General features: G+C 37.0%; 3 protein-coding genes across 3 annotated transcripts; 1 reads left to right on the forward strand and 2 right to left on the reverse strand.

The window, feature by feature from the left end:
* Nucleotides 1–65: 65 nt before the first annotated feature.
* On the reverse strand, nucleotides 66–4537 carry LOC116027265 (isocitrate dehydrogenase [NAD] regulatory subunit 1, mitochondrial-like). Its single transcript, XM_031268785.1, has 4 exons — nucleotides 3831–4537; nucleotides 1305–1544; nucleotides 666–744; nucleotides 66–557 (listed from the first exon to the last, which is right to left on the reverse strand). Exons 1-4 carry the CDS (start codon nucleotides 4338–4340, stop codon nucleotides 271–273), a joined length of 1116 nt encoding a protein of 371 aa, XP_031124645.1. The 5' UTR covers nucleotides 4341–4537; the 3' UTR covers nucleotides 66–270.
* Nucleotides 4538–6041: 1504 nt separating this feature from the next.
* On the reverse strand, nucleotides 6042–8905 carry LOC116027433 (SEC1 family transport protein SLY1). Its single transcript, XM_031269067.1, has 3 exons — nucleotides 8746–8905; nucleotides 8301–8639; nucleotides 6042–7996 (listed from the first exon to the last, which is right to left on the reverse strand). The coding sequence occupies exons 1-3, from the start codon at nucleotides 8774–8776 to the stop codon at nucleotides 6501–6503; spliced, it is 1866 nt and encodes a 621-aa protein (XP_031124927.1). The 5' UTR covers nucleotides 8777–8905; the 3' UTR covers nucleotides 6042–6500.
* Nucleotides 8906–9078: 173 nt separating this feature from the next.
* On the forward strand, nucleotides 9079–12951 carry LOC116026613 (sorcin-like). Its single transcript, XM_031267942.1, has 9 exons — nucleotides 9079–9183; nucleotides 9285–9384; nucleotides 9912–9943; nucleotides 10141–10169; nucleotides 10255–10291; nucleotides 10511–10567; nucleotides 11622–11698; nucleotides 11844–11917; nucleotides 12587–12951. The coding sequence occupies exons 1-9, from the start codon at nucleotides 9100–9102 to the stop codon at nucleotides 12604–12606; spliced, it is 510 nt and encodes a 169-aa protein (XP_031123802.1). The 5' UTR covers nucleotides 9079–9099; the 3' UTR covers nucleotides 12607–12951.
* The last annotated feature ends 158 nt before the right edge of the window (nucleotides 12952–13109 follow it).

Here is a 13109-nt window from a genome sequence, read left to right on the forward strand (position 1 = left end):
TGCTTATTTCACAATTTACAAGTTAAAAGTTGAAATCACCATTCACCAGCCAGCAATGAAAAAAATGAGAAAAACGGCTTCACGCCAATTTTATTACAGAGTATTATATATCTGAAACGAACAACCCATCCATTATTCATTATGATATGCCGCAGGCAGGCAGCATTGAGGAAGAAAAGAAAAATAATACTAATACTCCCCAATCAATCAATAAATCATCAAAAATATAAGATGGAGAGGAGAGGAGAGGGAAAATCTATATTTATTCATTCATTCTACTCGTCTGTCCAAATTTGCAATGACAGCATCCACCACTTGCTGAGTGGTGCTGCTTCCTCCAATATCTTTGGTCCTGTGTTCACCTTCAGCTATTACGTACTTCACCGATGCGTCTAATCTATCTGCAAATGAAGGAAGTTGCATGTGCCTTAACATTATGGCCGAAGAAAGAAGCAAGGCCACTGGATTTGCCTTCTCTAGCGCTACTATTTTCTCATTTCCCACATTTCCAGCTGAAGCACCTTGCTCGAAAATCGCACACTCTGCTCCCACACTTCCTGCACCCACCCACCATTGTTAGTTAACACATTGCAAATAAGCCAGCCACAATATCACTGTGACATAAAAATATTATACTAAAAATGAAAATGTGAACACACAAGTACCTCCTGGCATCACACCAGTTCCTCCTGCAATACCAGCTGCTGTATTTGCCACCAGATTCCCATACAGATTTGGGGTCACCTGCCATTTTTTTAATTTCATCACTCCTCAACATACCTACTCAAGGTGTACAACATAACATAGCAAATGCTGAGGCCATCAATGTGAATTGAAGCAAAACAGTGCTCAAATCACATTGCTTTCTGTTTTGCTTCAAACTTAAAATAGCCCCAAAAAATAGTTCTAAAAGAAAGAGGTTAGACTACATATAAGATATAACCCCACAAATTGCAACATACTACAGAATAAATAGATACGGAGTATAATAGAAAGAACAATTCACTTTTTTTTTTTTAATAACTATAATGCTTCTCACATCCTGCTACAACAAAGTGTTTTCTTTATCTTAAAATGGCATTTCCATTTTAAAAAAGGTAATTTGGCACAAAAAGACCTACCTACCTGGTTCCCAACCCTAACACAAACTAGGCACCATTAAATAGCAAAGATAGCCATAAATTGAATTTTTGCAATCCATCATGTCATTTCTTGGTCACAAATTATTGGCAATAATAATTCTTAACAACTCCAGTCATGCAACCATAAAAAAAAAGAGAAGGTGAATGGTCAAAGCTATATACCATAACATCAAATTGCTCAGGCTTCGAAACAAGTTGCATACAACAGTTGTCCACAATGATCTCATCATACTCAATATCAGGGTACTTGTTAGCAATCTCACGACAAGATTCCAAAAATAGACCATCAGCAAGCTTCATAATATTCGCTTTGTGCACAGCAGTCACTTTCTTACGGTTGTTGAGATGTGCATATTCAAAAGCATACTTTGCAATCCGTTCTGAGCAAAATTTTGTTATCACCTGGAAAATTGAAACAATAGAAACTAGCTAATGATATTCTCAAAGAAATTCATTCATTTTAAATTTTTAACACCCCTAGCGGCTATATGAAGTTAATGCTTAAATGACAATGCTGAAATATAGAAAGTAGAAACCCTAGCTTAGCGATAGTTGTAACCTAGGCACCTAGCCCATTAGTTAGACCCGTTATATTCTTATATAATGTAGATCCATCTTAGAAGGTAAGCATTACAATATAATTAATATAATCATTGTTCTTTTTTTCTTCAGTTTTTACATACTTTGCTCTGCCTAACAATGGGGTGGTGGCTATTCACCACCTCTTAGGCCTTCCAATACCTCAATTTCAACAAAGTATCAGAAGTCAGAACCCCACAAACCATAGTTTCTCCAAAAATTAGAGGTCAGAAAATTAGCTTTTCCACTGTGAACAGCACTCTCATGGCCATTTTTTCTTGTTATAAGCATCTCTGGTGGTTGCCTCAAAATACCAACACCACTACCTCACTCAGGATCTTTTCATGACCAACTACTGGAAAGCCCACCACGGGATCTACCGCCATGCATCACCTGAGTTGTCAGATCCCTAGATTTGTTTTTGGTGCTTATCTCCCATTCCAATGACCTTCTGATGTTACCATCATCACTGTTGGATTCCTTTTCCTTCATCAACCCAGTTTGGAAATTTTGGTTGTCATCCTCCACTATCATGCACCAATAAGCCCCCTCATGTGCTGGCATATGATATCACCTTTGACAACGGTTTTAAGTGAAATTTTCCCTATCACTTTTTTGCCATTTTCTGGTACTACTGGTGAAATATGAAAGTTTTCTATTATTGCAAGCCACCCTTCTTGAACAACAAATTGGTTTTTACTTTTTAGTGTTGTGTTAATTTTCCAAAACTTCTTGGTTCCATTGCTGGATTTCTTTTCCAAGGGTGCTCAATTTTGGCATTGTCATGTTTGTTTCCATGTTATTTCCGGTGTGCCATATTTATTCCTAAAGGTGTTAAATTTTGAAACTACCATACTTTATTTCTAAAAGCCGTTTGATTCTAAAAATGCTGTGATTATTTCCCAAATTTCAAGTAAGGAGTGTTGCTATCAACAATCAACCAGCTATCTTCATTGCTATATGCTTTATCACTGTGGGATAGATGTATCCCTTTGTAGCGGGCTCCATCACCTCTACCACTGTTGACAAAAGAAAGTCTGGTTTGACATTTGTCCTAGAGTGTTTGTATTTTCGTGTTGTTTTGAGGCTATTTCGACCGTATCCCTTGGGTCTTTCATCTTCAAGCCCAAGGGTCATGCATACTGACATGTGTTTTTGAAGACACCCAAGTTGTAACCTAGCCCATTAGTTAGACCCATATATCCCTATATAAAGTATGTATATCCCTCATTACAATATCATTAATCATAGTTATCACGGCGCCCTGTTAAGTCGCGACGCCCCCGGACCGCCTTGTCGCCTAGGCGACGCCGTAATAACTATGTCATTAATATAATTATTGTTCTTTCTTTCTCTGGTTTATACATATTTTGCTTCAACTTAATTAGTGGGTGGTGGGTGGTGGCTATTTAATCCCTCAATTACAACAAACAACAACTCAACAAAATAGAGAAATCTTGTAGAAGTACAAGGTGGCTAATAAAGGTTCATTTGAACAACAGGGCAAATTATGTTGGAACATAACAAGCAGATCAAAATCATTTCATTTGGCACCTGGATTAACACGAATGACTGATGTAGCTAATCATTTGAATGTCATCATTTTGAACCTTGAGAGCCACCAATACAGGGTATGAAATAGAAATTTCAAACAAGATTGTTGCATAAGATATAAAGCAGTCTCCTAACAGACAGCTGTTGATGATACCTATCTTGAGAAAGATAGGTCCAAATTCAGAGTCATATTACGAATACCTAGTAATCATCTCAAAATATGGGCGTGACACTCTATTACTCATGTCCTATATATGCTATTAAATCAGAACACTGTAGATCAAAAAAAGGTTGAATTGTTGATAGCCATTACCCATATTCACTAAATTGCTATGCCAATGGTTTTAAAAATTCAATAACTAACACTAGTTCATGTAGATCTTACGGCAGACGGTTCAAAGAGTAGGAGAGTGAGGTACAAATATAATGATCATAAATTATCACATTCAAATAATTCCTAAAACGCATAACAGTATCAAAGCTGACAGAAGATCTAGTCACAGAGCCGCAATTTATAGAAAAGGTAAAGAGTGAAAAACTAACGCATCAGAGTACCTTTAAGCTTTCCACAACGCCCGGAACGACCTCGTGTTCAAGGCCGGCATATTCACCCTCGGTGTTTTCCCGAATGACGACGATATCGACATTGTTGTGGCGAGTAGGCAGCCCGTGCAAATTGAAGCAATGGACGCGCGAGGCGTAGAGATCAAGCTCCTTCCTGAGCTGAACGTTGAGGGAGTTGACACCTCCACCGACGGGAGTCTTCAAGCCACCCTTGAGGCAGACCTTATTGTTGCGGATGGAGGCAATCACCTCAGGAGGCACGCTGTTCATGTCTCCGTGGACTTGGAAGCGCTCGAAATGGATGGGAGCGTGCATAGCCTCAAAGACCTGTTCAACGGCACCGGTAACAAGAGGACCGATGCCATCGCCAGGTATAAGGGTGACGGCGTGATTGGCTCCTTCTCCGGCATGGAGAGATCGGCGGCCTAGGAGGAAAGGGTAAAGCGGATTGGATGCGTTGCGTAGCAGTAGGCGTTTGAGGGTAGGCAGTGATCCCGCCATTGTATCCAACCGATTGCAAATGCTAATATGAAACAAACTTAGGGTTTCAATTGCGATTGGCTAAGTGATGCCAGTGCTCATCTAGCATGGAGAAGCCATCAACATTCAACTGAACTGAATATAGGGTGAGGGAACGCTACGTTCAACCACATTGAACAACAATGCAATATGGCGCGGCACAATAAATAGAATTTTAGAATCTAAAATTATTACTCCTTAAAAGAGAGAGAGAGAAGGAAATTCTGTTAGTCAAAATGCCATATTTTTCAGATACGTAAAAGCTTAGGCAACTCTTAAACATATTCGAAAAACCAAAAAAAAAAAAAAACTCTTAAACATATTCGAGAATTAATTCATCTTATGCGGGTGAGAATCTCAAATATGTAACTTTTTAAAAGAATCAATTCTATGAATAGTTTTAATATTTATCAATTTTTATTCTCAACTTTTAATTTAAACATAATTGATCCCTTAATTATTGATTTTGTTACAGATTTGATCATTTGATTAAATATTTGTTTAATAGGTATTAAATTTAAAAGTAATCATGTAAAAATTTAACTAGCATAATTCTCTATCCAGATTTGCACGTTTAAGAATGTTAAACAAATGATATAATCGTATCATTAGCATGATTCGAATTAACTTATGTATCAAATTGTACTTCACATACCCACAAATGATGAGTTTAGTGTATGAAGTTTATGAACTCATTTTGCTCATCTCAGTAACAAGTTAATTTTTGCATTCTTACTTTTAAATTTAACGTTTACTAAATGAAAATTTAATCGGAATATCAAATTTGGATCAAAATCAAATGGTTAAAAGCCGATAAAAGGCTGGTCAACTTCTAAATATCAGGGATCAAACTAGGAGGCTACATTTTTAGAATAGGCAAATTTACCTCCTTGGACACCAAACATAGAATTTTGGGGAGTTAATCACAAGTTGAATCGCCTCATTATTTCAAAACTCACTGCTAGGTCCTTATGTTAATTGATTAATGTTAGCTGGTAATATGTAAAATGACTTATCATAAGGATATGTATTATTGTAACAACAACAACAACATTAAAAATATAAATTAAAAAAAATAGAATAACCAAGTCCATTAAACAATACCGTTGACTTTTGTTTACTATGGCGAGACAACAACATTAAAAATATAAAACAAAAAAAAATAGAATAACCAAGAACATTAAATAATACCGTTGATTTTTGTTTACTATGGCAGAACTGGCTAGTTAGTTGATCTAACAATATCGTTGATGGGCTAGTTGAAAGGTCTAACAACGTCGTTGATTTTCAATCATGTAAGTTTAAGATTCCATTAAATAATCTTGTTCGTTTAAATTAACTTTGAAAAAAATTATGTAAGAAAAGTAAGTCTTTTGTGAGGAAAGTTAGAGATAATTAAATAAGGTCATATTAATCTTGTTAGAGATAAAACTTATATTAGTCTCTTAAAAATTTCAATTCAATAAGATGATAAAAGATGCTACTCCAAGCAGTTTCAAATTTCAGTTGATTGGTTTCAATAAGCTAAGCCAAACAAGTGAAACAACCATTCCGTTTTAACTTGACTGAGTCAATAAGACAAAGTTGGTCAAGTCAACCATTTTCTGTACAACCCTATATCAGTTTACTGTACCATTAACTATTAACTACTGTAGTACAACAACTAACTACACGGCAATCAAATTGACATTAAAATTCTATAATGGCAAAAGTGAAAACACGTAATACAAAAAGTATGCACGGTGCGCATATTGCACCACAGTAAAGTCCATTGTGAGCCTACATCAACTAAAACTGTTCAACAATAACAATGCAACAGAAAAGTCCATCACTATGAACCTACATGAACTGTTAAGTAATACCAATGCAACTTCCAAGGATGCTCCTTCCGTTTACAAAGAAAAGAATAGAAAAAAAAAGCATCAAAGATAAAGAATACAGAACAAAGGAGGACGAGAAGAAATAGCATAACAAGATCTTTTCTACAATATATATAAAGAAAATGAGCATCATGGCCAAAAACCTCATTCTGGGTTCAAATATATCATTTTGTCCATAACATCACCCTGCTTAAAGCGCATCCTAAGACACACTGAACAACAATTGGTTTGCTTCTGAGATTATAAATGCAACCCATACATGCTAATGGGCTGGGGCAGCTACCCCATTGCTTCCTAATCCCATCTTCTTACCCAGCAATGCAAGCTGCTCAACAAACTCACCTCCTGTAAGAATTTCTGTGGTTCCATATATGATATGCTTGGGTGGCTGCTGCCGATGTGCAAGATCTTGCAAGCTACCATATTCTACATAATTTCCACCTCCAATCATAAACACAATAGCTTCTCTAAATGGCCCTTTCAGATGGCTGCTACTTGATCCAGCGCTTGACTTGGGAGCACGGGGATCAAAAATAAGGTAAGGATCAACTTCAGGGTTTGGCTTCCCCTCCATTAGTGCTTCAACAATTCTAGACAAAGCTAATTGGTGATCACTGGCTAACAGGTTTTTCACACCAGCAGTTACAGCACTGATTGACTGCCCATATAGCTTTTCTGCCCAATCAACAATGTTTCCCCTACTGGCTGCACTTGCCGAAGCTAAAGAAACATTTAATGATTTTATTTTCTTTACATACTGAAATGCACTTGTATCTACCTCAGACTCTCTAAGAGCAGCTTCAACCATTTCAACTTCAGATTGAGGGATGTTTTCACTTGAAATAAGATAGATGATAGCAAACCGGAGCTTATCCACCTTTGTCCCTTTTCCTTTTAGCACTCCAAGGATCTCACTGCGGTCAATGCCACCTCTGACCATCAAATCATCCTCTTTTTTGGCATATGTATCTAGAGACCTCTCCTTGATTTCTCCCAACAATGCGGTTGCAATATTAGTGTGCTTGTCAATCACCTGTTTTCTTTCAGTCAGCTCAGGGAGGGAATTAACAGCATTCATCAAATGCTTTGTATTGCCAATCAAATCTGTTCCATCAAACTCAGCCCCATCATTACCTCCCGTTCGCCTATTTACCTCCTCAACATCCTTCTTATATTTATTCAACTGGTTCTCAATCTCTAAAGCCACCTCTGGAAATTCCAATGACCCATTTGCCATCCAGAATGGATCAGATCTGTCCAACTCAAAAGATTTCATCCCACTCTTCTCCCCTTGCACACTTAACCTGTTCAATCTCAACCCAAGAACATCATGAACAAGGGGTCTATACCTAAAGTCATGCTGAATAGCAACCGGCAACTCAAAATTCCTATCAAATAAACACAGAACAGGCCTCTGAAATGAGCTAGCGAAATTCCCACCTTCAGAGAATAAGTTGTTTTTTGCCAATAAATGGTCCCGCAGTCGCTGATCCAACAATGATGCCACCATCTCAGCTGGTCCACCACGGGGGCACCTGATGATTGGTACCACAGAAAGTGTAGCCAAAACACAAAATAAACCACTCACAACCTTTTCAATGATCTCCTCAATCTCTTTATCTCCAGCTGATGGATCATTCAACTGAACATAGCAATTCTTGTTGGCAAGTGAAAATAAATTATCTTCAAGGGTCACAAACTCCAAGTACTGATCATGCACTTTTGAGATCCTCTGAATTGAGTCTGAACTGATAGTACCTGGGGAAAATAAAATCATATACATTCACCAAAGTAAGGAATAAAATCATATAATCACTGGGGATTTCTTAAGCACCTAAACTAAGCTCAAGCATTTGAATCCAATCTTCTTTCAAAATAAAACAAAGGCCAAAGCAAAAGAATATGGTGATCTGCAGCCAATTTCTAAGGTGTATTAACAGAATGAAGCATGGCTGTGATGAATTCCCAGCTAAGATTACTACAGCAGATCTTGAAACGAAATCAAATCACCAATTCAAAACCTATGCTACTAATTGACAGAAGGTATTAATGGAATGGGTACCTGAGGCCAGATCCTCCAGCAAGGGTCTAGGAATGGAAGAAGAGAAATTGAGATGAAAGGAGTCGTAGAGAGACTTGGAGGCGTCGGCAACGATGCGCTGGACGTTGGAGTGGGTTGGCTGGACAAAGTAGACGGCAGGAACGTCGTGGACGGGTTTGCGATCCTTGTCGATGAGGAAGTAGAGGGTGACGCCGTGCTTGCGGAGGTCCTTTACGTGGATGAGCGGCGACAATATGTCCTGGCAGAAGCGGTCGTAGATGAGGATCTTATACACCTCCTCGTTCGCCGTCCCTCCGGCATTCACCGGCTGATTTAGATTCAACATCCGCGTTATGCACTCTACCATCCAAGATCCAGTAAAAATGCAAGGATCAGTCAGATTCAAAACTCAATTTACACATCCACATAGAAAGAGATCCGGAAGTAAAAGGTAAAAGTGGATTACCAGTTTGTTTTTGACGAAGATTGAGTGCCATTGTAGTAGTAGTAGTAGTAGTGCTGCTGCTGCTGCTAGTGAGGTGTCGGAGGCGAGAAGAGCGATCAGAGGAGAGGTTTCCCTTCGCGGAGAGTCGGAATCCGATTCCGCACCCAAATGAAATCTAAGCAGTTAAGCTACGGCCAAGGTCAAGCAGTTGAAATGGTACCTTGTGCCTTTGTAGTTGTACCACTTCATTTTATTTATTTATTTTTATTTTTTGTTTTGACTTGTCGGTTTTGATACGACGTCGTTTAAAGGGTATGCTATGAAACTCTCCAACTCCCCCACCAAGAAGGCAAGAACTGTAACCACGAAACGATAATGGAGAAGATGGCGATTCTGAAAGAGTGGTTTGACCGGGTTGACTCGGACAAAACCGGAAGCATCACTGCAATCCAACTTAAGGTCGTTTGCTTTCCAGCTTATTTGTCTTTTCCTGTACTACTACAGAAATGTAAATCATTGTGTTGTGTGCTTGTTTTTTCACTGATGAATTATGTGATCAGAGTGTGTTCGCCATTGGAAATTTAGAATTCCCTATCTCCGTTGTGGAGCAGATGATCAGAATGTACGACTTTGACAGGAACGGAACCATGAGTTTTGATGGTAGGGATAGTTCTCTTTTGTTTATTGCCTCTGTTGGACTCATCTGCTTCTGCTAAGCATTTTGGAGTTCTTTACATAATATAATTGAAATTTCCTCTAAAACAGTCAACAGTAATCAAAGTGTATCTATCTCTGTATATCTTTGAAAACAAATAGCTTACTAGTTAAGCAATCATCATTCTTAGTATACATAATTTTCATGGTGAAGGATGCAAAAGAAAAGGAAAAGGATATGTAGGAACTAGGAAGGAACCAAAGGAAATAGAAAAAAGATATGAAATTGCACAAGATTTTACATATTTGAGATTCACTAATAATTGTTTTATATGAATTTTTATCCCAACTTTCCTTAATATGTTTGATGATTGGAAAGCTTGCATTTTATATCAAATTAATGCCAGGAAATAGTTATACCAAAGTGTTGGATCAAATACATGAGCTTACTTTTGATGCGACTCCTCCCTCTGTCCTTTTATCCATTTTTTATTGCTAAGTTTTTCACTTTTTCCTCAAATTTTTCTCTTCAGAGTTTGCTGAGCTCAACAAGTTTCTTCAGAAGGTCAGTTCTTTTCCCATCTTTTTGAAAATTTATTTTTAGATGCCTATCTCTTGCTGTAACACTGGATACAGTGCTTGTCTTGTGAGCTTGCAGGGCACTTCGACCCCCTTATGTTGTGGCCTTATCATCAAATACTGTTTTAACTGCTCTATTGTTTCTGTTTGTTGCTATGAATTTTTACTGCTTTCTTTTTGCAGATTCAAAATGTATTCTCAGAGTTGGAAAGGTGAGTAACTCGTTAACTGAAATCCTTGCACACAGTTTAAATTTATTGGAAATTGCAAGATATATACTTTTGTTCTTTGTATCAGGGGTCGTGGATTTCTTATGCCAGATGATGTATATGAGGTAACGTTTATACCATCTTTCAAACTTTTGTCCTTTTGAAGAGAACTTCACACCTCTTATAATTGATCAAAAGCCCATTTTGTTCTCCTCATTTAATTGAAGGTTCTTTACTCACTTTGATAATTCAAAATTCCATGTATTTATAACTTTAAATCTGATTCCTACACAACTTATGATTTGCATGAGTTTCTAATTTGCATACACATATTTTGTATCCAGGCATTGACTAGAATTGGGTTCTCCCTTGACTCCCCAGCATTCTACACAGTTTGTGAGGTATTTTGTGTTAAATTTTTAATAATCAAGATTGCTTGAGATAAAGTAGGCACCATACCCTTTTTCTGAGTCATTTCCGACAAATGGTGTTTGCAATCTTAAATATTATGCATCCAGAATATGAAATTACTTGTGGTGTTCCCCTATTTTTTGATGGGTATCCATTTAGGGAGCGTTTGGTTCAAGTCATATAAGATGACTAAGGTAATGTGAGCATGGTTATGTTATATAACTTTGCTTGTTTCTAGTTATAATTTAACCCACTGTAATGTAACTTTACTGCCGCATCAGATATTGAATCTACGTTAAGGTAATGTGATTACCCTCTCCACCTTAGGTATTGTAAGATTATGTTGGTTATGTGGTATGATTTTCCATGGACATAAATACATACATACATTTCTGTGTGCGTTTTATTTATTAATTTGTGTGTGTGTGTGTGTGTGTATATATATATATATTAAGGCCATTAAAGTAAAATGCTTTTTGCATAAAAGATTACTCTCAACTAAATAGATTAATATTACATTTCTCAATCTTAAGTAAACACAAATTGGCACAATGCTAGTAATATGCACAAGGTAATGTTTTAGAAGAAAATTTTATAACCTAGGATAATCAAATGTTCCAAGAACCAAACGCCCCCTTTGAACTTTTGAGAATTTATGGCTCTCGGTCTTCTATCTCCAAAAGGATGAGGATGCTGCAAATGGTGAATATTTGTGAGGATTTTTAAATATATCCCCTTGAATGTTTTCATGCTGGGTCTAGTGGCTAAATGCTCAGTGGTTAATCATTAGATCCTCAAGACTGGGAAAAACCTCAGAAAGTAATTTCATGGTGGCATACATCTCCCTTCCTAAATCCTCCATGAGCCAGAAACCTTGAGCACTAGTTGCTTATGCAGGGCTCTACAGTCACCAACAAAGTTGTGATTTTCTTTTTCTTGGCTAATAATGAAGTCACAAAGGAAATATTGAAGATATAGTACTAAAAATTGTTTTGTTAATTATTTTGAGGATGATCTTGACTAATGTGGTCTTAATGGGTTCAGAGTTTTGACAAAGCAAAGAATGGGAAATTCAAGCTTGATGATTTCATATCTCTTTGTATCTTTGTACAGTCTGCTCGGTGAGTGACCAATATAGGCCGTGCTCTTGTTGCACGGATGGCATTAGTATGTTATGTAGCTAAGATTCCACATTTATAGTTATCTGACTTGTTCTGGTAAACTAAAGTTTTTTTTTTTTGTTTTTTTTTTTTTTTGGGTTTTTAGGAACCTGTTTAACTCATTCGATACAAGTAAACAAGGCAGGATCAGTCTTGATTTCAATCAATTTTGTTATTGTAGTGAGTATCTATCTCACTCATTCTCTCTAATTGGCAATTGCTATGCTCTTTTAGTACATTACATTTGTTGTTGAAAATGTATTGTTATGGGTAGACTACATCTAGGGGAGGAAAAATGTGTTGGCTCTCCAATGAGAGGTTGGTATACAGCATCCATTATAAAGGTTATTTGGAGGTTTTTAGAATAGTAAAAGATGAGGTGGAAGAAAGAGAAAGGGGAGAGAGAGTGGGAAAGGTTCATCTGCAAAAACTAATTTTTGGAACAGTGAAATTACAAATTACTGAGCAAACCGTCACCGCTGTGCGCGTTGGGCGCACAGCTAACGCCCACCGGGCGCGTGCCCTGTGGCGAGTTTATTTCCTCTGTTGGCTGTCAGTTTCGCAGCTTTTTTGTTTTTCCTTTTTCTATTTTTTATCTCTTTCTCCTCTCATATTCTCTTTCCTAATCACACTTACAAAACTCCTCAAAAACCACAAAAAAAAAACCCACTATTACGGATGCTCTAATGAATGAACTGGGCTGTCAGACTAACAAGGTTTTCTTTCCTAAACCAATAGTTTTAGATAGTTGATTGGATGATTTGGCGCAAGAAGTGGTTATTGTGCTTTTAATGCCTTGTAGCACCTCAATTACCAACTAAATCTTATTTGTTTTCCTCTATTTTATAGCTGCCAATTGCAGAATATGAAATCAGCATCTCCTATGTGATCTTGGGCACAAGTGATATTTCCTGCAAGCCAGAGTCTGAATAATTTTGGAAGGAGGATGCTGTGGTGTTATCATGCCTGCCTTGAGCTGTGAATATTCATTCTGCTCTATAGTGCTGAAAGCTATTCTTTTTATGTATGCTGTCTGTACTAGACTAGATGTCTGATACCCTTTATCGTAAAAGTAGTAGTCTTAATGGTGTATTGTAACGATTGATTTCCTTTGAGTTTGATATATACTTCCCAACAGATGCATATATCGGCATATATGCAATAGTAAACAAATCTATGATTTTTGCTCAAATAAAAAAATTGAATTGAACCAATTTGTTTGGGTCAGTTTAAATCAAATTTTATTTTTAATAATAAAAAAAAGGCATTTCTATAATGTATTGTTTTGGTTTTAATTTGAATACAAAGTACTAAGCAATTAAGTTCTAATTAGATAAAGCATAAAACTCAACTAAAATAATTACTAAACCTT

Source organism: Ipomoea triloba, chromosome 8 (genome assembly GCF_003576645.1).
Source record: "Ipomoea triloba cultivar NCNSP0323 chromosome 8, ASM357664v1".
NCBI classification, from domain to species: Eukaryota; Viridiplantae; Streptophyta; class Magnoliopsida; order Solanales; family Convolvulaceae; genus Ipomoea; species Ipomoea triloba.